A 24,325-nucleotide genomic window follows, 5' to 3' on the forward strand; every position below is an offset into this window, starting at 1 on the left:
ATTTTACTGTAATAGTTACAAGCAAAAACTTTTTAAATTGATGTCAGAAGTGAGATTCCTGATCGTTGCATTTCTTTTCAACCAATCTCAAAAAAGAGGATGTTCTCATTTTCAACCAACTTCAAAAAAGGGAGATTCCGAATTCACCCGAATACTTTTTATGTATGTTCTTGTCAATATACCAAAATGTAACTTTGCACAAAAATAATAGCTAATTAAATAAAGTTTTACATAGAACAATCACAACCACTCGTTGACAACCACTACCACCACCACCACCACTCGTTCAAGAAGCATCATTTTAAGATCTACCCATCACTAAAAATCGTAAAATAAATTAATTCTTAACAAAAAGAAAAACCGACTTCTAACAACGAACTAAAAAGTGAAAAATAATTATATAAAGATTTTATAATGTTGAAGTCGGTGCCAAGTAAAACAAACAGGCTTAGTAATTAGATACTGTAGTAAAGGTGTTGTAGCATTAGTTTGACACCGACTTCAAAATTATAAAATCTTTATATAATTATTTTTCACTTTTTAGTTCGTTGTTAGAAGTCGATTTTTCTTTTTGTTAAAAATTAATTTATTTTGAGATCTGGTTGATTGATGATTAAATTGATGGAGTGTTACGTGATGTTTAGAAAGGAAGAGAGGGTACGAGACTCCGTACAGTAGAACGATGCAGCGAGTCACACACATAGGGGGTAAGAACTGTCAAAGTATCCTGTTTGAAAGCACGATTCGTGCTTGTCAAAGTTTTTGTTATGTAATTAATCTTAAATTCAAATAAAAAATAAGAATTTTTTAAGTTATCTATATATGAGTTAGTTATGACAAATTTAAATTGTAATTTTATTGCCTCAACTAAATATAGCCTTGCATCCTGTACGTGTGAAGAAACTGAACATAAAAATTGTTAGATGTTTTGTGAACTGGAATGTGAGCTTTTTCTAGTTTTATGGAAAGCCTAGACTGTGAAATTTTTAATTCGAATGATATAATTTTCTAGTGAAGAAATTCTATGCATTATAATTATTGTTTCTATCTTTCTAAATTAATAACAAAATGTAAAAATACTTAGAAAAAAAAGAAACACTTTTCTTAATTTTAACAGACTTATTTAGGTCAATTTGGCATATAAATGCCGAAATATACTCTTATTCATAGCGCCTTGACCGCCGCCTGTGACCGTAGATGCGACGGGTGTGGATTCGATTCCCGCTTGTAGGCAACTATATAGTTTCGTTTAAAACAAACCATTTAAAGCAGAGCAGAAAAACGAACCCTTTAAAGCAGTGTGAACTACTATAATTCCACTGAGCACTAGGACGATGCTGCATATGTATGTATTTATTTTATTATTTATGTAGGTTCATTCGACATTAACCAAATAAGCAAGTCTCTAACGCACTTGAGCAACTTTGAACTCATTCTAGACCTGAACCTGTTCCCATGTAGGGATGTGATCGTAAATATATGTGGAAGCAGAGAACTATGTAAGTAGCTTCATTTTACCTTGTAATGTGCAGACTGTGCTTACTTAGCACACTTTTCTATCACCAATAGGTAATAAGAAAATGTTTCTACTTAGTAAAATCATATCTAACGTAACTCAAAACAGATATTGATGCCGTCGCGGCGCAGCGGCGCAGGCGTCTGCCGGGGAATGCCGGGGGGATGAACTATATTCATTTCCTTGCACCGATTATCTCACACGCTGAGAAGTGTTTAGCATGAGGTTGCCTCTTCCCACCCTTCTATACAGTCAGAGTCGCGCGGTATTGGTACTCGCCACTCGACACGCACTGCTTCTCTCTGCCCACCCCCGCCTCCTGCTGTGTCAATTTACAAGCAGCAATAATGAAGTATGTGTATATAGATGTAGACGCGCAGATCGAAATCAACTTGCGCTATCGATAGGTTGCATCTGTCCCATCCTTGGATGATCCAGATTCTTTATAGAGGCGAGTTTCCATCTCCGATTATTTGAGTCACGCGAAGGCTGGCCCCAGCGCGCTTGTTTTGGTCATTATGAATAACCAAGCCCTCATTGCACTAATATATGCGTCGAATTAAAACAAGTTTCACTTTTATACCTCCCATACATAGTGTATCACATTTTACGATTCAAACGCATAATTAGACTAGTTTTACAGAACTCAAAAAAGTGGGCCCTTTTTTGCTTTTAAATTAACATTCTTTTACTGCAGAGTATTATATACATTTAAGAAATAGAAGAAATATATGCAGCACTATAGATTCACCGTGGGTTTCCATATAATCATGATATTTATCTTCAATAATATCACGGGTGCAGGGTGAGGAGTAAGTACACACATTATTATGTAGAGTCAAATATTTAAATGGGAGGCTAGCGCGAGCATTAGTACATACACGAGTATGCTCCGGTCGCTACGAGTATCTCGTTATTGAGTGTTACATTTTAAAACTTCATTTGTAGGCCACGATTGCACGATGATTTTAATTTTTCCATAAACGGCCGACATTCCTGCTTCGAGTCGCTCCACCTGTAGAGTACGCTTCGTTTAAAGCGACGCTAAAAAACAAAATATTTAAGTGATAATCGTCAAATAACTGTCCTCATAGCTTGTTGATTGCGGTGAGGTTTTGAAATTAAAATTACAATTTTTAGATCTTTTTTGATTTTAATCGTCTTCTGCCGATAACAAATATTGATAAGAATAGAAATATATTATGTGTACATATATTTTACTCTAGTTACATAGTTACATTTATTTCATTTATTAGTTTATTATATTTTTTAATATCGTCCCTGAATCTGTGGGTCAAGCAAGTACATGCTGAATAGCTTCATATGCATATTATAAAAGGTCTTTATGTAATTTACGGATTAATATCTCCATTTTCGTAATAATATATTTAAATAATTCAAAAAATAAATAAGCCTCAAGTTCAAAATAATTTATTATCTTAGATCTAAAATAAATACTTATCCTAAAGGCATGTACACACGAGTACGTACTGCACGCACTTGAACGCACAACTGATCAATATCGATGACGTTATTTATAACAAATACTCGCCGGGTATTAGATGATTTAAAGAAACGAGAACTACAAATGACACTAATGTATGAGAATAATGATAAAAAGCTACAAAAATTATAAGTGTTTAAGGCACAACATATATAAAATATATTTTATAATAATATTTTGGTCACGCAGCAATGCGATGATTGAAATACGAGGACGATGATGATAATGACAAAATGATATTGATGAAGTATGAAATGAGGTATGTGTTGAGTTACCTTCCTCCCTCATGTAAGTACATGTAAGTTAGATATCAACTAAGTGCTAATTGACATCATTGCGATGTAGCAATTGTTGAAATATGTCGATATGATATAATTTGTTAAAGTGACTGTTGTGACTACCACCCTTACGAATTATGAGAAAATAGCATATATAATATCATTCAGTCTCATTCTCGCCGTCGCTGGGCTCCGCTGACTCCAAGTTTACTGTTGTCGTCTCCACTTCATCGACCTCATCAATTCCACCATTTGCCTCCTCGGGTACTTCTGTAGTATTGGTGGCGGGAGTGGTCATACTCTCTGGGAGGTTCTCACAATGCTTGCCGCTGATGCCGGGCGGACAGTGGCATCTGAAGGAACCGTCTGCGGTTTCAAGGGACTGACATTTGCCACCGTTCTTACAAGTGTCTTGGTTCTTTTCACAGTAATTTAGCTCTGAAATAACATACAGGATTTTTTACTGTTATAATGTCCATCTACTTAATTTGTTTTAATATTGTTTAATCTAAATTTGTATTTAAGAATACTTTTGATCGTAAATGAAACAATAGAATATCTAATTGAGCTTATTATTGGTTTACCTTCATCGCAAAGCATCCCACCCCAGCCAGTCTTGCAGATGCACTCCCAGGGTCTGTTGCAGGTGCCGTGCATGCACCCCGGGTAGCGGTGGCACTGTGCGCAGGTGCGCCCCGTCCAGCCCACCTTACAGCGGCACTCGCCCGGCCGCCTGCAGTAGCCGCGCTCGCCGTGACACCCGGGGGCACAGACCGCTGGAAAATATTTTAATTTGTAGATTGACTGTAATCTTAGCTTTAATAAACATTTTATCTGTCAATTTGTGAACTTAGAATATTAAATATTATTTTATATATTTTTAGTCGGCAGTATATTTGTGGCTTCACGCTGCGAAACTTGCACATACCAGTGTAGGCAAATGGAACCTGGAAACCTAGTGTTATTGTATTCCGTTCCCCACTTTCCGCCGAAATCCAGGAATAATTAATATTTTTGTTGTTTTGCACAATTCTTTTTAAACAAAACGCATTGTTTGTTGATGCTGTTACCTAACACACATTTCTATGTTGAGATTAAAATGGAATCTGGGTAGTCTATCATTAGATACTTTACGCTTTACCATATATTAAAAAAATGTGCGTAAAGATGCAAGACTTTATTAGTAATTTTACCAAATAATTTGTAACAACAAATAAAAATTGTCACTCACGCGTTTGACAGAGTAGCCCCGTGTACCCCGGCAGGCACTTGCACTCCAGCGGCTTGTCGCAGTAGCCGTGCTGGCAGCCCGGCAGCGGCTGGCAGGCCCGGCACGTGGGGCCCGCCCAGCCCAGCTTGCAGCGACACTCGCCGGGGGACTCGCAGTAGCCGCGAGTGGCATGGCAGTCGGAGCGGCAGATTGCTGTAAAAGGATCCCACATATATCTGGGTTGGCAAAGGGAACCTAGTGTTAAGACACTCCGTTCCCCATTTTTCTGACATTGCATGTTGAGTACAGAAATTCAATGCCACGCTTTGTTTTGTTACGAGATCTAGAAAATGAAAATATAAAATAATTCATTCCCCGAGGGGGAATCCACAGCGCTTACTTTCACACCCTTGTGCCACTGGGCCACGACAGTCTTAAGAAAAATAATTGTTTTGTCGTATTTTGCAAGCATAATTTATTGCAGAGATTAAAATGATTGTGTATATAAATTAATATTTTAAGCAGTTTGGAGGAATTCGGCTAAATATTTTTTGTATCTTTTTACATAGGTACACTGTATAAGAATAACAGATAAAATAAAGTGAAACGAAACCATGAAATTAATTATGAATTTTTAGGGGATGTCTCCTTGTTAAATAATCTCATAAAGTAGATACAGCGCTGCTTTGAGTTCCACTACTCAATTATTATTGACCTCCTGAAAGTGAATGAAACGTCGATAAAGGAACACTCCTTCCTCTTCCTCCTTAACTTCAAGTTCATTGCTTATTGTGGATAATACATAAAGCTAAAGAAAGGTAGTATCTTACGTTCCGAACAGAAGATGCCGTCCCAGCCGTCCCTACACACGCACTCGAAGGACACGTTGCAGTGCCCATGCTGACAGCCTGGCAGAGGGATGCACTTGTTGCAGCGCTCGCCGTAGAAGCCCAGCTTGCATCTGCACTCGCCTGGTCTCTTGCAGTAACCTGGATTGAGATACGCCATTTGTTAAGCCTTTTTATTAATAATAATAAAATAAAATAATAATATTTATTTCAGTTCTACATATTATATAGCTACATAGAAAGTAATGAGACCAACCTAGTAAGTAACTAGTATAATACTAGTACTTGTAACAGGAGGCCCCGCTCTTCCATAACACTTCATACATTCGTTATGGAAACAAAAACAAAAATAAATGGGATATAATTATAGGTACTTTACAATACAAAATATATAGAAAATAAAATTTATTAGTTATACATGTTTTAGGATTAACACGCACAATTGTGAACATTGATGATGTGAACCGAAAGATATATCTTTCCAATTGACTTTTTTAAAATAAATAATAATTATTATTTTATTTTTTTAATAACGAAAAATGGGAATTAAAACTTTTGATGCTAAAACTTTGACGAATTTCCCTTAAATAAAGAGTAGAATATTTTAGCACTACTTTCTTTCTTTTTTTCTGCTACCTCTACATAATTTTCCTAATTTTCTCCAAAAATCTAAGTAAGTTACTTTTTCGCTTCACGCTATGGCCCCCACAATACAGGCAAAGGGATCTTAGATACACATAGACTACTACATACTACAAGAAGTCTACACGAGTTCAGGAGGCGGAACTCAACGTCGCGCTTTGCTTCGTTACCAAAGCTAGGAAATGAAAATATCAAATATTTCATTTCCTGGATCACCTTTAAATGAAATAAAACAACAAGAGAAATAACAAACCTTGCATAGGATCGCACCCCCTCTTGCATATGGGCACGTCGCACAGGTCCCCCTGCCAGCCCGGCAGGCACTTGGGCTCGCCCTGGTCGTCGCACACGTAGTGGCTGTGCTCGCTCTGCACCGCCGGCAGCTCGCACGCCTGGACACTCTTCTGATATAGACCACTCTAGGGGAGAGTCACATGCTGCGTGAACGTGGACGTGCAATAACCATGTAGGCAACATGCACATGCAACATGCACATGCTGGTGCACTCGGGGGTGTTGTTAGTGACAGTTGTGTTGGTTAGATAATAAACATAGGTACATGTCTTTACTCCGGATAGCGTTACATATTGTTGTACGAGTGTTTGTGCTAAGTCAGCATACAGTATCTCATTTCTAAACTTGAATCACTTAATTATGTTAGTTTAAGTAATAAACGATGCGATATTTAATTGATATAATTTCATAATACGGCTCGGAGTGCAATATTGTATGAATAATATATTTATTTACGATATATTTAATAATATTTAACAAATTCTTCGATAAAGCTGTAGCCGCATGCAGAAGGGTAGGCAAAGGGAGCATAGAGTTAAGACACTTAATTCTCTGTTTTTTGCGAATTCTAGAGGCATTGCGTCGTGAGTAACGATACTCAAGCCCGCGTGTTGCGCCTACACGACAGCGAAGAAAATGAAAAATGTTAAATATTTAATTTCCTCGAGGGGACATTGAGGTCACAGGCGGTCACGTTTATAGTCACACTTTGTGCCCTTGCCCCACGTCTGGCCTCAAATAAAAAGATAAAAAAACCCAAAGGCTCCTTAGACCGCAGGACGCTGACGCGCCAGCGCCAGGTGAGTCAGGGTACTTTCTAGCGACGTGAAAGCAGCGTGAAAGTGTGCCGCGAGAAACTGCGCACTAAATAAGTGTTTACACATAGACATATTAAATTAATATACAAACTTGCTAAACACTTGTTTTATTTCTTATAAAATAGTTAGGTGTAATGTGAGTAGAGCACTAAGGTAGGCATCCACACGTAGCAGGATCCCTGCGCCACGACTGGTCTATTAGTCATTCGGACAATCGAAAGTCCGGATAATCTGGTCTATTGTTCAAAGTTGTTATTTGTCTATTAAAAGCTATAAATACTTAACAATGAAAATCAACGTTTCTTACGAAACTATTATCATTTTGGGACATACCATTTATATACATACAAGTTACGTACGCATCTATGTACATAATGTTAATTTTCTTAGGTTTCATTGTAGTAGGTTGTATAAAATAATAATCGCGGTTGATAGTCCGGATAATCGCGAATCCATATAATTGAGGGCCGGATTATCGAGTTTCTACTGTATAAAATTTTAAATGGGTCATTTATTTAAAATTTTATAACATACAAAATTTTCTATTTAAATATATTATATTACTAACTACAGACCCGCCAGCAGCTTCGCCCGCTTGAATTACATGATCATTTATTTAATAAACAGAATTGACTGACAGTCAAATGTGTTGATGTCAATGAGTAATTTACTTTACTCGTTCGTATTTATTGATTTGGGTAAGGATGGATAATATTCTTTGTAAAATAACTGTAATGATTGCATATTACAAAAAATACCCAAATCGAATCGAATAATCCAATATCGAAATCGAATCCATAATAATTAATCGAATAAATGAATCGAATATCAAATCGAAAATAATTAATTGAAAACCTCTTCCTTGTTTTGAAAGTCGGTTAAAAATACAGATTAATTACAAACAAATACAGATTTATTATAAGTATAAATATAGATATGGATTGCTATATATTTGCAGGAAAACTCACGCCTTGAGCTCATTCAAATGCCGATATTTTTTTTTAATGAACCGATCATGACAGACAGACAGACAAGAAAAAAAAAATATGTTTGCTTTCTATTATTCTTTTTATGTACCTGTCTATCTATTTCAGTAAAAAATACTCAATGTACAAACAAAATATTATTACTGTTTTATTATACATATATAGAGATTTAAAAATTTATTTTTATTATTATTTAGTTTACTGCACTTTAAGAATATTTATAATGATTAAACATGCATAATGTTTGAGGCACGTTATTCAATATTATTTTAGTTCCCATTACATCTCAAGCTACGTAAATAAATATGTTTGTTACTCACAAGCCTACCTACCTACTAACTAGCCCTAGCATCTAGAGCGCGCATTCGGCAGACAGTGTGTTGAGGATATTGACCATATGTAGCGAATGTTCATTAAGTTCGACACGGTTACAGAATATATTAACGAGTTGCAACACTTAGAGAGCAGTCGCGACTCGTGGCGCAGGGCCCAGGGGCCCAGGGGCACACAGTGCGGCTTTAAAGTTAAGGGCGACTGCTTGTGAGTTCGATCGCTACTCGAGAAAATTCAATATTTATTTAAATTTATATTTCCATTTCTTCACTCTGCTGTCACAACGCGGCGTTGAGTTCCGTCACTTAACAGGCAATAACTCCACAATTCGGTAGAAAGTGGGGAAGTTCCACCTGCCTACCTGCTGCCTGCTGTGTGCGGGACACAGCGTGAAGGCGATTTACTTTTGATTTTGTTTTATTTACCAGTGGGCCCGTGCGAGGCTACGCCCACTTAAAATAGAAATATTAATAAAGAAATTGAAAAGTAAAGAATCAGTCAATTCCGTAAAACAGATGTATAAAATAACTTTTACGGCAATTAGCAAATTTGTTGAACTAAATACTTTAAATTAACATAACATTTTTATTTATGAACCGATTGTAATAAAATAAACCCTATATGTTTTCGGAAGCTTGCCAGAATCCAATTGTGAAAACCGCATCTAAATCGGTTAAGTCCATTCTGAGATTAGCGATAACTAACGCACAGACAAACAGACAAAAATTTCAAAAATCGTTGTTTTGGGTTCTGTTAGATTAACAAAGGTTCCAAATAACATTTTTTTTTTTATATCTTCCAAGTACAGACACCCTCTTACGATTTTTTTATAACTATAGATATAGATTACATTATACTTTTTATATAACAGTAATAACAACGTTAATATATTATGATACTAGTAAAAATGATTACTTTAAATGATATACTACATCTTCAATGGTCCATTGACGATGTAGCACAGGTTAGTTCTCACATTAGTTAACCCACGAGGCCGCAATCAGGTCACCGTGGGTCTACTTTCTGTTGCTAGGAAAATCTTACACCCGGTTATTAAATATGTTTTCTCTTGTTCCTGAATACGTACATATGTATAAGAGATACTGAATTGAGAAATTGTGAAAATATGGTTAATTATGCTTAAAGAAAGTATACAAAAAGACTAGTGCACCTTTTATATATATCTCTAACCTACTAAAAGACGAGATGGTAATAAGATGGTTATGACGTCTTTCAATCACATAATTCGAAGTTATTGGTAAGTAAGTAAAAGCTCACCTGTCTCTTCCATTTCGGCAGCGCGTACTTAGCCGGCAGCACCTCCGGGGTCGCGCAGTACACGACCAACATTACAATTAAATATTTCATTTTGAAAATATATTAATTACAATAGCTCTTAAACCATTCTAAATATTATTATTTATACATTAGATTATTTTCAAGATATAGTTAAGACCAAGGTTTTACAGACTTCTGTAGATTAGGCGTAAGCGATGCGCGTTGCACGAGAACACTCGTCACACTGTGAGGCGAGGCATTGAACTTGCGAGAGGCCACTTTCGCCGGCTCGGGGCTACTAAACTACGTCGGCATTTCTTTTGTCTCTTTTAGAAACCTTTTACTTGAAAATATTGTTTTGAGAATAAATATCGAACAATATCAAGTACCAAGGTCAAAAATGAGTCATAATTATATTAAATGAAGATGCAACAAGTACTTATAAGTAAGGCGGAACAATTCTCATGTTCCTTTACAAATAAATGTACACTGGAAAAATCCAAGAAAAAGTAATCAATACATAAATTACGCTTCACTCTGTATCCTGCATATATCCAGGTTGCCAGGATAGGCAGAGGAAACCTAGTGTCTTCAACCTAGTACTCCATCCCCCATTTTACGCAAAATTTTTATGGCATTGCGTGTTGAGTGGTGGTGCGTTCAACGTTGTGATTCCACAGAAATTGTAAGTGACTTTAATTCCATAGAATTTACAATGAACACTCAAATTAATTTAAATTTCCTCCCTCTGGTAAAAGGAGAAAGTGTGAAAAGAAAAATTGGGTTGAAAGTAGGAAACAGAGTAGTAAAGATCCTACACTAGGTTTCCAAAGGCGTATCTAAATATATTTTCATTTTGTTTTTTTTTTATTTTTCTGGCTTTTCTGTTGGTAAAAGTTCTGGACTCAGACATAACCTGGGGCAGACCAGAGCCCACACCATTTCCACTCCCATGTAGGTTTCCTCTAGATACTCTGTAACAGTCGCTGTTCTAATGGCCGTACCGAGCCTGAGATGGGAGCACTAACAACGAGACGAGCTTGATACAGATCTCAAAACTAGGTGATCGCAAAAAGATGAAACATGTATTTCAGTGCTTACAATGTAAGTACTTCGCACGCTCGCGGTGTAACTGTATGCTTTAATACTTTCTTTGTAAATTTAAGTATCGTTTTAACCTACTTTGTATCAGGATGTATATAAATGACTGAGTAAACTAGAGGTTTAATATATTTGTGTTTTGTTTAATCCTATCGTATTGGAAATTAGGCTTCTTTGTTACTAGTCACTTCAAATAGAATAAGCCGTTGGTCCGATGTTAACTTAAGTGCATGTTTATCTTATATTTAAAAATGTTTTTTATATTTTAAAAATTGATTCACTTATCTATTTCCTTATTCCTTATTAAAGTGTAATATAGAAACACGATATCGTTTCATAATCCTAGTCTTCTTATAACACATAACACCCACATCTCAGTTAACTTACTTTTATTGTGCTTAAGTGTACTATGACCCAGTAAAACTTTTTAATTGCAATCCTACAAATACCATGTCTTATACTTAATTACTCTCTTCATCCACATGTACTCCTACCTCTTCCACTCCTCCACTCCTCCACTCCTCCACTCCTCCACTCCTCCACTCCTCCACTCCACCACTACGCTCCCGACAGACACGAGTATGTGTGACAGCATGGCGCACAACATCCCACGACATTCTAAAATTTGCCAAGAAACTTGATAACGCATCTTATCAAAATATTATTTATTCAAATAGACTAATATAAGAACTTTTGAATCGTCGAATGAACATATTAGACAAAAAAGCTACCACCGCGGTGCACCGCACCGGTTCGGAAGGCAGTTCTATTGTTCTTATAAAATTCATTTATTGTTCTGTTTATGGATACAACTAATATTTTTAAGCTCAATAATAAATTTAATTAAGGGTTTAAAAGTTTACTGCGAATTTAATCGAAATATATATTTATAATACTGAATTAATTACATCCGTGACACATAAAAAAGTTGAAGAATAAAAAAAAACAACAAAAATTATTTAAAATGATTTATTTAATTATTTATATTAGTTTATTATGTACACTAAAGCTATATACACACAGTTTAGGTCCATATCATGTTATACGTTTCTAACGGTAGATACATACAGTACATAGTTAACAAGGCAGCGGCTGGGAGACCAGTTGAGTAGCAAAAGAAACGTATTTCAAAGAAATTAGTGACAAAACACTTTTTGATATTTTTAAAATTGTCATAATAATCGTATAATTGTTTATGTTAAGTATATATCTGCCAACGTTCATAATAAGTCTTGCTACACGATTACAAATAAAAAGCTTTTTGCATTTCTTTGTAACAATATATGTGATAAATAATTATAACAATATTACGCTAACTTAAAGTGTCATTTTCACATTAACATTAAAAGAAATGTGTGTAAATTAAAAGGGCCATTTTTTATACAACTCTTCTTGACTATAACATTCATAAGTAACACATCGTATGAGATCGTGAGTAAGAGAAATATTTATTTAGTTAAGTATTCCCAAGTGTGGAATAACACTTTAAAAATGTTAAATATCGTAAGCAAGAAGTTACTAAGCGAAAAAAAATATTATTTAGGCCCTATTTTATAATTCTTCATAATTCGTAGTTTAATGTCCTATTTCGACAAAGAAAGTAATCTCGTAGAGATTCACTGAGAAACCATAAGACTATAAAAAATATAGGTCTTATCGGAAAACAGACAATACACCATACACGGAATTACACGATATTTATTTCAGTGTGTAAACAACACTTTAAATTATTACAAAACAATTATACTCGTCGTATAAAAATATGATATTCAATGAAGTGTTCTTATACTAGTGACGTGTGGAGGCATCTAGCGCTTTCACACAAAAACTAATGAGGAATGTAAGAATGGGTAATAATAGAAATACAAATAAATTAAGACAAAAATATATCTTGAACAACTTCACTATTTTGTCCGCATAGCAAAGAGGACGTCCGCACTGCTCAATTTTCGGGAAATTGCGTGTTAAGTGGATTCAACGCAACGCATTCCCCAGAGTGGGAATCGAATCCACAACCATCGTACGCACATCCGCACGTCCGCACGCAGATAACCTTGCATAATTTAAAACAACAACAATAGTCAATTGTGTGTATAATATATATATTACAAGAGAACAAAAAACATTGATGAGAAAACTACAACAGTACTCTTTCTTTTCTTTACAAATTTTACGAGGGATTTAAGTTAATTACATAACTGCAGGCAGTGGCGCGGTTTCAAATCCCGTTACGTTCGAATTTTTATACCTTTCTTCAAAAAAAATCGTGTGGAATAACATTTTAAATAAGTTAGAAAGAAATACATAAAATATTATGATATAAATAGAAATCTAAGTTGCAATTTAAATATAATTTTAATATTTATTTCAATTTTAATGTTTTAGTTTTTACTCTAACCGAGCATCAAATCCAATGTCACTGGAGTTAATATCGTATCATAAATAATTATTACTTTAAATATCAAGTTTTTTTAATAATATAGTATATAATTATACATATAATACAGTATTTAACAAGTCTATATAATAGGCCTTATAGTGCAGTTATACTATACATACATAAAACACATAATCCATAATTCACACTTCTTTTATGTATAAAAAAATTTATGCAATTAAATGATGATGGAAACCATGTTCATGTATATATTTCTCATTTATTATTAATTAAAAAAAAACTAATAATCTCAATAATACAAAGATGATTGGTAAAGCACTATTTCGCTATAAAAATATATTATAGTGTTTAAGAGAAAAACAAATATAATTTACACAATTATATTATTTATATGAGACTTCATTAATTTATCTAGCAAATAAAAAGAACAGAAAATTCAAATTTTCATTATCCTATTCTCAAAAAGATTTTAATAAAATGCAAACTAATAGTTCCTGAGGTAAGCGCGTTCAATCAAATAAACTCTTTACTATATAATAGTAATACAGTATGTATTAATATGAGGGTCACCGCGCACCAAAAAAGTATTTTGTTTTAACTTGACAGTTACTTCAGTTACATTCACAATAACAACAAAGCAAATCCAGTACGTCCCACAATAATCTCAGGTGACGTTCATTTGATTGTTTTATATGTATACATATAATAATGGAACTACCTACACGTTAATAGTCTGTCCGTGTGTTACTTTTAATATAATAAACGAGAATGTTATAGTTATTTATTGCAGATATATTGCAATTTACCATAATTGTTTAGTTTTGAAATAATATATACAAATAATATGATTTTGTTATTTATTTTTATTGGTGTATTATGTTCAACTTCACGCTGTATCACGTACACATCAGAGTAGGCACGCAGTGTTAAGACACTCTGTGCGCCATTCTTCGCCGAATTTTGCCGAATGTTGGTTGAGTGGCGTAATTAACACCGCGCTTTGCCTGTACACCAGAGCGAAGGTATGAAAATGAATTAAATATTTAATTTCCTCGAGTGGGAATCGAATTCACAAACTGTCGTTTTTACTGTCACATACTTGTGACCTTGCGCCGCGACTGGCTGAAGACAAGAATTTATAAAAAATAATAGTTTTAGGACTTCTTTTTTTCAAGTGACATACAGACGTACAGTCAAATTATTTCACTATATATAAATATACAGACAACTACATACAAATAGCAATTTAATGCTTACAATTAAAAAATACACTACTTCAGAATACAATTTAAATTTGTCACAATTATGCAAAATGGTAATTAAATAAAGCTATAAAATATTGAGATTACAAATAACCAACTAATTTATTACTTAATTATTAAAAATCAGTGTTAATGAGCGTATTTGCGACATTATTGTTATTAATTATTTAAAATATAAATACAAAAAAACAAACATAACAAAATGTCTAAAAGAACCGAGTTGTGTAAATTTTTATTATGACTTTATATTAGTTGCGATTTTAAAAAAACAATAATTAATAAAGGGGAAAAAATAAAGGGAAATGTAAAAAAAAAATAAGTTAATGGCACTATGGTTTTTACTTTTAAGTTACAGTAGAGAAGTTAGTTTCCATATAAAATATTGTATAATTTGGCAAAAAACGTTTTGTGCAATAACTAAATGCAATATTTGAACTTGTAACTTTAAATACATAACAAGAAAAAAACAATTTTCATATATTATTTCATAAATATAATTATGTTTTATGAAATCAACTGCCATTGTAGTTAAACTTATTATTTCATACATTCATAATTTAACTGCCACGATATTTAACGTTCTAATAAAAAAAAGTATAACTTAATAAAACTTAAACATCAAATACACATTGACATTTTAAATTGTAAACATAAGTTTAACATTATTATACTGAACTTAATTTTAATAAAAAGGATATAGGTATGCCTCATTTTAGTTGTCACTGAAATGTGTCATAAAATTAAATTATATCTTAATGACCAAATGGTCCAATTCCATTTAAACTCTAGTTTTATAATTCGGCTTAAAGTCTAGAGTCTTGACCATTGCATAAATCATTACAAAACACCAAAAATGAATATGAATTCGCAAAATAAAATTAAAAACAAAATAACTAATATAAATTTTAACTAAAAAAGAAACGTTTTTTTTTTAATCTTTATAAAGCAAATCAATTAGCATTAGATATATTTTTCTTTATATAAAACAATACCAAATGGTCTAGTTAAGTTTTTAAAAATATCAAGTTAAATGACACCAATTTCTGTACAAACATTGACTGTTTCTTTCTAATTTCATTGAAAAGAAATAGACAGCAATACATACATAATGATGTTCAGTAAGTTGTAGGAAGTTGTCAAATCTTCCTCAGCCTATCTCTTCCCGTTTTTAGGGTAAAGAAAAGGACAGCAATATATATTACGTAGAAGTGTATTTATTCCCGCCTCTTTTAGTGTATGAAGGACAGCAGTACATATTATGTTATAGTTTATTTGTTGCCGTCCTTTTCATTTAGTAATGTAAAAGAAAGAGAGAATTATATATATTGCCATACAGTACGGCCTCGGAGTGGTGGTGGCCTAAGGTTAGATGACTGCAGTTTTGGTTTTAGGGTTTTCTTGTTTTTTTCATAATTTATTTTGTATTTTTGAATATTAAGTTCTCGAGCGTACCACGCGCGGCACCTACGCGTGTAAGTATATTATTCAGCAGTCTATGAGTCGGTGCTGGCGTGGCGGTACTCGGGGAAGGGGTACAGCACGAGGTGGTCCGCCGTCTTGTACCACGGGACCAGGCCGTTCTGGAATTGATCATAAACACTTTATGTATTATATGTTATCTGCGTGCGATACACGCCGCATGCGCCGCGGCCGCCGTCTGCGTCACAGTGAATCGCTCTCAATCTCAAGTCAGTAATAAACCAAGTATACTAAAGGACGCACGTTTCATTACTTTCCGCTAATCTCCACCTGCATACCACTTCATGTATAATATGTTTGGCCTTTGTTAGGTTTTTCCATAGAACCATAGTAAATCTTAAAATCTTACCAAATTAGTTCGTTTATTGGTGCCTCTTCCGAAACCGTTCCAGTGGTTTCCAGCGATACCTATCAAGTCACCCATCTGCAATTATAAATGTAATTTAATTTAATCGACGAATTAATCACTAGTAACAGAAAGTAATCACTTTTTATTTAGAAAACGTATAAAAAATTGAACACATCTGTTATGTATTAATGTATGCTTATGTACCTGTAAATCCAACTGGTGATGATCCAACGCAGTATGTGGCATGACCGCTCTCCTGTCATGCGCATTTTGTCCACCGAAATAATATATATCATCTAACGAAACTGCGTCTTGTGACGCATCAGGTCTGTTGGCCTGCATCATCTCGTACGCCACACGACCCACTTGGCTGCTGAAAGTGGCCACGAGGAGGTCACACCTGGACAGCAGGTGCAGGTCCCGCAGCAAACCTCGGAGTGACTGAGGGGAGTACCTGCGGTGCGTGGCCGCTGTTTGTGCTACTCCTGCGTCACCTAATATCGTGTATGTGGGATACTTTTTACGAGCTTCTTCTAGCACCTGGTGAATGATTGGTTTTGGCATTAACTTTAAATTTTTTTGTTTTTTTTTTTTGTGACGGAAAAAATGGTTTTTTTTCATATTAAAAATATGAAGTTGCTGTAGTATAAGGTAGGTAGAGAGAACCTAGTGTTGGATTCCGCTCCCAAGGCCAATTTTTGAGACATCGCGTGTTGAGTGGTGGAACTCAAGGCCACGCTTTGTCTTGTTTGTTACTAGAGTGAGGAAATGACACCAATTAAGAGGTAATCGATACCACAACCGTCCCGTTTACAGTTAGATGCTGTGCTGCTGCGATAAAACAGATTACAAAGGAAAAGTTGTCAGAACAAAATTAAACAATAATTTAACTAACTAAAAATAAATTGAGCAGTAGTTACGGGAATATAGAAGCTTAATTAATGATGGTACTTGCAACTCCAATAGTGTGACATTGTGAGACGAGAGGTGACAAATAAAAATAACATAAATCAAAATACTAAATTTCGTTCTTAAATCATATTTCAACCCTATGTGTTGCCATTACGACGCACGGGCACAAGCTTGCGACTGTAAACGCGAATTGTGAATTTGATTCCCATTAAGCTAATGAATTATAAAATTAATATTTTAATTTTAATTTTTATGTTAACAAGACAAAGCGCGACGTTGAATTCTGCCATTCACCACAACACGAAAATTCGGCGGTGCGTGAAAAGAGTGTCTTGTGTCTACCCTCTGCCTGCCCTGCTATATGCGGGATACAATAAAAGTGGTGTAATAAACTCACGGCAGCATCGTCAGTGGCCAGGTAAACCCTCCTGGCGTCCACCTCTCGCGACAGCTGCAGCTGCTCGTAATAGTGCTGCACGTGCTGCATGTACTCGTGCAGGTGGTGGAAGGCTGCCTCCGTGCCCACCTTGTCCGTGCGCCGCACGTGCACGCTGACATGCACACAGACAGGCTTAGACCAGGTATGTATAGGCTCTCGGAACATAGGAAGTTAACTTTGGGAGGTAACGCGTTTAACGGATTAGCCGCGTAGTAGCTGTAATTAATGAGCAATAACTAACTAAATAATGGTATTCTCACCCGACAATAGGATTCTTAAAGTTCAGCTTGGCTATCGTCTCGTTGATAGCTTTCTGCGTTTCCTCCTTCGGCTTGAGCACGTACTTGAGCATCTGCCCGATCCACCACGACGCCGGGTCACCGTTGAAGCGGACGATCCTGGCGGGAAACGAATATCATGTTAGGTGAATGTTTTTTTTTATTTTCTCGCTCTGGCAACAAAACAAAGTGCGGTTTTGAGTTCCGCAACAACATAAAGCCTTGCAAATTTTGCGGTGTTGGGATTGGTGGGTCGTAACACTACATTCCTTGTTATAGACATTGTAAAGGTATAAAACTATAATTTAATTAAGTAAGATAATACCTGTGCGCTAAATCAGACGGTATAGCCAGCGGCAAGAACTTGGGCTTCTGAGATATAGAGTCAATGAAAGGCAGCGACACCACCTTCGCGTCGTAGGAAGCTGTGATTATACGAAAATTTTATTAAATTTACAAAATCGGTCCACAATGTTTAATAACTGCATTAAAATTTTACATTTAATATTTGTACTTTTATTTAATTAAAAAGTACATGTCGCTAGAATATTTTATATGGTGTTTAGAATTTATTCCAAAGACAATTTACTTTGTTTACGTGGTATTTAAGTTCATTTCTATAAATATGTACAGAAAATATCCACTCCACAATGTCCCCTACGAGCTCCAACTTTGCGACGACCCAAAACTTACAATTGCTTATTTTGCTGTCGAAAGATGTTTGAAACTGAAATTATTTACACATGGAATATTTAACTGTTATTGGATACTAGGATTATATCGTAAAAGAATTCAGTGCTGTATCTTCCCCCGATGATTGTTTAAACTCCACTTAAGGGAAAGTTTTCTTATTGTATCCACACTCACACACTGACACTCGCAGAATCATAGAATGAAAAAAAAGAGAAGTGAATAAGTTATCACAAGGTTTTCTGGTTTTAGTTCTACAAATTCAACCAATATGTCCTACATAAAAATTCTGTGCTTTCTGTTATTTTAAAGCTCAAATCAATTGAGCTAAGCCGCGCGCCGCGCGCCGGCCTACGAGAATGAATCCAAGCAAACATAACTGGTTATAACAACATAATGTACGCAATTACCATCAAGGGCAATAGGCTCGCCGTTAGTATTTAGCATTATTAAGTTGTTTAGATACAAATTGAGCAATTATATACGAGTATAGTAGTTAGTACGTATGCGTGTAAATATTGCTAATGCACCTTGCACATGTAAAGTATTGAAATATCTGTAGCAACACCGTACTGAACTGTCTGACTGTACGTGGCTATGATCTTGTTGTCTAAACTATTTTTGAACTTTCTCTGGCCAAGCACAGAAGTTCCGCCATTTAATTTATTTAGACATACGTTGAAGACGTTAAACGGCTTCATACTGTCTCCCGCATATCCGGGGTGGCCAGTGGGAACCTAGTATTAGGGCCCTCTAATATAGTAGATATCGCGTCTGCGCCACGACATCATAGAAACAACGTCAAACACAAAAGACAAGTCGAAACAAAAGAACAATACCTGGCCACTGCACGACTTTGTCGTCGTACACGGAGACGCACGTGTCCGATATGGGGTGGAACACGTACTCCCACCCCTTGTTGTTGTACCGCCAGCCCTTGGAGTTGAGTATGAGGGTCCTCTCGGTGGCGTACGCGAATATCAGGCAGTACACTATGTGGTGCAGTTGGCAGCCGAAACCGCAGCCCTGGAAAGGTTTGAAATTGTGTCCTCGCATATTAAATGGATGCCAGCCTGACTGTATGAATGACATTTGAAATAGTTACAAATTTATACGAATATTATAAAGCTGAAGAGTTTGTTTATTAAAATAAAGGTTGTTGTGTCCTTTTATCAAGTAAGGACGACGCCGCTAAAGCCAAGCTGTCTGTACTACTACTTATCATACAATCGTAACAAATCGTTGTCCGTACATGGAAGTGGTGATATTTAAAAACTTAATTAAACCAAACTCAACGATTTAAAAGAAAATGTCTGTTTTTCTGTTTGTATGTGCGTTTGTCGATGGTTATCTCAGAAACGGCTTAATAATAATAATAATATAATAATAAATACTTTATTAAGCAAGTTTCTTACAAAATCACTAGTGATTGGAGCCTCCTTTTAAGCATGGTATTGCCTGTACCAGGAGACTCCGCTCTTCCATTAACATTTAAAAGAACATAGCAATGATAGACACCTTAAGTTAAAGTATATTATTTTACAATATATATTTACTTATTATAACATTTCCTATTTGTTTATATTTTTTCCTATTTCTTTTTATTTTGTTTATCTATTCCAAATTATGTTGTGTATTTGTAGCTGTTGATTATTATATAATTGTAGGTGTATGTATGTATATAAATATATTTAGTGTAATGCTACCTGGCATGCTCAATAAGTGCTTCAGTTTCCTCGTATGTAAGTGGTGTCAGCCATCCTTTAAGTTTCTTTTTACACTCATAATATCGCATGTGGTATATATTTATTATTTTATTTACTTTATTATACAGAAAGCTTGAACGTGACTCATATTGAATGCTAGCGAAGAAAGTTCTTGTTGCGAAGGTACGTGCTATTATTATATCTTTCCTTCTTTTATTTTTTAATTGTGGGTCATAGGGTAGTGATTTGTGTTTTTTTAAAATGACGTGCAAAAAGTATAGTTTCCTAACAGTCAATAAGCCACTTTCTTGATACAATTGGTCCGTCGGAAACCTTACATTTTTAAAATACATAACCTTGACAAGAGCTCTTTGTGCACGTTCCAGGGTAAGAAACCTTGTTTTTAGAGCTCCTCCCCAAACCGCCTTACGCCCAATATTAATAATGTATCTCCTATCTCCAGTTAACGTCTATCTCGTACTGTCCGACATATCTATCCAATCACTAACCTGCATGCCTACCTCCATCTCTGTCTATTTCAATCTATGGTAGCAATTTTTGGATTAGGATTGGTTATTAACATTGGACGTTAACCGATTTACATACAGTTTTCACTATTGTATCCTTAACATTAAGTGTTTGTTTTTATTTAAATAGCTTTATAAATAAATAAGTTATATCATTTAAAAAAAAATAGTTGTCCGACGAAATTGCTATAAATAATGGTGAAATCTTAGTTTTCAACATACATAGATATAAATGTTGTTTTTAAAATGATATTATTATTAGTAAACGAAAGTAATGCATATTATTAAATTAATAATTATGTAGCTAAAGCGGGCGAAGCCGCAAGCGTGGCCAGTTCATAGTAAAAATCTAAGCAGAAATAATATTTTCTCTTATAATTCTCTATCTATTCCTATACGTACTGTTGGCTCTAACTTATCTTATCTATATCTTAATTATAAGTACAATAGATAGAACACTCCCAACCATAAAACACTGTGTACGGTTACTTTTGATATAATATTCGTATATCTGAACAGAATTAAGAGATGACGGTTTTCCCTTGTAACGTAGACGTTACAAAATTAATAAACAATAAAATTAACGCGACAAATCAGTAAAAATCGTTGTAAGTCACGCGCAATTGTTAAGATATTTTGTCTAGATATGTAACTCCTAAATATATTATCCACAATTAAATTGTATCATTGAACACAGAACGCCCTGGAGTTGCCAACGTGTTATTGTTGGCGGTGTATACCGCGGTCCTAACTACTACCGAACGTATTGCGATGGCATCTTAGTGAGCTGTTTGCTTCCAATATATTTACCGAGTTCAATTATCGAAATAATGTTAAAAGGTTTTTCTTACTTGAGATAGCTGCTCTTTCAACGCTTGCACGTTTTTTACATTTTCCTGTTTACTTCGATATAGTATAGCGACGCTTCTATTAACAAAGGTTAATACTCCCATACTAACACCATATTAACCATCACCGAGTTGTCTGTTACCTTTTATTTGTAACTAGCGGATGCGCGCAGCTTCGCTTGCGTATATAAGGGTGAATTCTAATAATCCATGAAACATGTGTTCAATGAAATGTTTTTAAGAGTCTAAATTTAAAATTTTATAAAAATCGGTGGCGATTTAAAGATTTTTCCATACAAACTTTCAACCCCTTATTTGCACCCTTAGGGGGTGAATTCTAGAAAACCATGAAACATATGTTAAATTAAATATTTTGAAGAGTCTAAATATCAAATTTTATAAAAATCGGTGACGATTTAAGAATTTTCCCATACAAACTTACAACCCCTTATTTGCACCCTTAGGGGGTGAATTCTAGAAAACCATGAAACATGTGTTTAATTATATACGTTTAAGAGTCTGAATATCAAATTTTATAAAAATTGGTGACGATTTTAAAAAAACCTATACTAACTTTCAACCCCTTATTTTCACCCTTAAGAGGAGAATTCTAGAAAACGATGAAACACGTGTTCAATTAAATACTCTTAAAAATTTAAATTTCAAATTTTATAAAAATCGGTGCCTATTAAATTTTTTTTCCATACAAATTTTGAACCCCTATTTCACCCCTTTAGGGTTAAAATTTTTCAAAATCCCTTCTTAGTGGATGTCCAGATTATGAAAGTAAACATTTGTCCAAATTTCACGTTTCTACCATCAGCAGTTAAGGCTGTGCGTGCGGCTGTGTGTGCTGCGCGTCTTACCTCAGTCAGTGAGGACAAGTCCTTTTATATATATAGATGATTTTTAAAATTATTTATTTATTCAGCTTCACGCTGTATCCCGCACACAGCAGGCTAGGCAGTGGGAACCTAGTGTTAAGACACTCTGTTCCTCACTTTCTGCCGAATTCTGGAGGCATTGCGTGTTGAGTGGCAGAAATCAACGCCGCGACACCAGCGCGAAGAAATGAAAATGTCGTGGCGCAGGGGCATAGAGTGGGGATCGAACCCCACTCTATGCCCCTGCGCCACGACGACGGGCCTCTATGATTTTTAAAGTTTAAAAAATAGTGAATTTAATACAAACTTTCCTTATCAAATACTTAATCCTTACTCACTTATTATAGCCGTGAACCTACTATTTTTACTCAACTCAACTCAACGAAATCAAACCCACGACCGTCTAGTTAGACGTGTGACTGACACGGCGGTAGTCTCGTGAAGCACGCACACAGCAGAGGAGGCTATCAGCGCTGTCCCGATAACGAGATAATGTGGACGTTTACACAGTTGCTTTAATTAGCGTGTGTTTAGTTTGTCACTGTGTGACAACCGCGGACGTAATAACCGTTATTTACTTTTCCTTGTTTGGTTATTAGGTGATTAAGGAAAACTAAAAAAAACGCTTAATTTTTTTTTAATTCATATTATAAGATTCGTATTGTCACCCAATCTGGACAAAAATATTAATATACTAGCGGCCCGCCCGAGGCTTCGCCTGCGTGAACTACGTTATTATTAATTTCTGTCTCCATGAGTACCTATGTCCTATAAGTGACGTCCATGCAAAATTTGAGATTTGTAGTGAGCATTTGTAGTAACGAATTTCATACAAATTTTCAACCCCAAAAACAACCCCTTAGAGGTCGAATATTGCAAATTCCCGTCTTAGCGAGCACCTACGTCCTATAAATAACTCCTATGCAAAATTTCAGATTCCTAGCACATGTAGTTTCTGAGATTTCGTGATGAGTGAGTGACCTTTCGATTTTATATATATAGATTTACATGAAATTTTACATAATAGACTGAAATTTCCCAAAACTACATCAAACCTTAATTTTACAAGCTAATTCCTATATTAGAGCGTTCCTAAATTGAATAGATATGGTATTTATTATTACATTGCATTGTTTACTGAGTACTCTAATCTCCAACAAAGGTCAACCGTCCCGAGCCCGCGTGGAGGAGCGATCTCGATGAGGGGACGTGTCAATAGCATTCTTCCTGCAATCACTGGCGGCGGCAAGAGGCCACTGCATACCTATACCTACAATTATTATCATTTTCAAATACCAGTAAATCAATAAAGGTGATAAACACTTTTGTCGTGATAACATTTTCAAATAATTACGTGGCCTTGTGTTATTATCGCGATAGTCGAAACATTTGCTCCAATTTCGTTAATTATAATCTATAATACAAAAATGAAGCAAAAAGCTAAATATTTAATTACGTAACGTGTATGAATTAACGATAATTACGATTTAATGTAACTTAAGTGTGACTGTAATGCGACGGTTGTGGGTTCGATCCCCCACTCGAGGAAGTGAAATATTTCCATTTCTTCGCTCTGGTGCCCCTCACCACACAGTGCCTCCAGAATTCGGCAGAAAGTGGGGAATGGAGGAACACTAGAGTTCCCTCTGCCTACCCTTCTGTGTGCGGGATACAGCGTGAAGCTGATTTTAATTTATCAGTGTTTAGCCATGTAGTAGTCTCGGTTTTGAACTTAGACCCTATAAC

At 35.2% G+C, this 24,325-nt stretch overlaps 2 protein-coding genes across 4 annotated transcripts in view; both read right to left on the reverse strand.

Moving 5' to 3' along the window:
• Window positions 1–2,931: 2,931 nt before the first annotated feature.
• On the reverse strand, window positions 2,932–10,292 carry C901 (notch receptor 4 protein C901). 2 transcript variants are annotated; one of them, XM_085199237.1, is made up of 6 exons: window positions 9,707–10,292; window positions 6,252–6,390; window positions 5,339–5,497; window positions 4,530–4,721; window positions 3,883–4,074; window positions 2,932–3,736 (listed from the first exon to the last, which is right to left on the reverse strand). In XM_085199237.1, exons 1-6 carry the CDS (start codon window positions 9,794–9,796, stop codon window positions 3,459–3,461), a joined length of 1,050 nt encoding a protein of 349 aa, XP_085055363.1. In that variant the 5' UTR covers window positions 9,797–10,292; the 3' UTR covers window positions 2,932–3,458. The 2 variants fall into 2 exon arrangements, with proteins under 2 accessions (XP_085055363.1, XP_085055362.1); XM_085199236.1 differs by having other exon boundaries at window positions 6,252–6,417.
• A 1,469-nt stretch (window positions 10,293–11,761) lies between these two features.
• FucT6 (alpha-(1,6)-fucosyltransferase 8) overlaps window positions 11,762–24,325 on the reverse strand; it is a 31,415-nt gene continuing 18,851 nt past the window's right edge. For both annotated transcript variants that reach the window (XM_085198832.1, XM_085198831.1), the window contains exons 6-12: window positions 19,454–19,640; window positions 18,250–18,349; window positions 17,907–18,044; window positions 17,605–17,758; window positions 16,500–16,835; window positions 16,296–16,370; window positions 11,762–16,047 (exon numbers count right to left, since the gene is read on the reverse strand). In XM_085198832.1, coding sequence (XP_085054958.1) covers window positions 15,961–16,047; window positions 16,296–16,370; window positions 16,500–16,835; window positions 17,605–17,758; window positions 17,907–18,044; window positions 18,250–18,349; window positions 19,454–19,640 — 1,077 coding nt within the window. In that variant the 3' untranslated portion in view covers window positions 11,762–15,960. The remainder of the gene's footprint in view (window positions 16,048–16,295; window positions 16,371–16,499; window positions 16,836–17,604; window positions 17,759–17,906; window positions 18,045–18,249; window positions 18,350–19,453; window positions 19,641–24,325) is intronic.

This window comes from Heliconius melpomene, chromosome 16, assembly GCF_056956725.1.
Source record: "Heliconius melpomene rosina isolate 202511_hmr_F chromosome 16, ASM5695672v1, whole genome shotgun sequence".
In the NCBI taxonomy this organism is placed as follows: Eukaryota; Metazoa; Arthropoda; class Insecta; order Lepidoptera; family Nymphalidae; genus Heliconius; species Heliconius melpomene.

Coding starts and splice junctions, on each gene's coding strand:
- C901 (XM_085199236.1), bottom strand. CDS start 9,796: ATGAAATATTTAATTGTAATGTTGGTCGTGTACTGCGCGACCCCGGAG. Junction 6,418..9,706: donor TGCCGAAATGGAAGAGACAG/GTGAGCTTTTAC, acceptor ACTCTCCCCTAG/AGTGGTCTATATCAGAAGAG. Junction 4,722..5,338: donor CGGCATCTTCTGTTCGGAAC/GTAAGATACTAC, acceptor ATCCTTTTACAG/CAATCTGCCGCTCCGACTGC.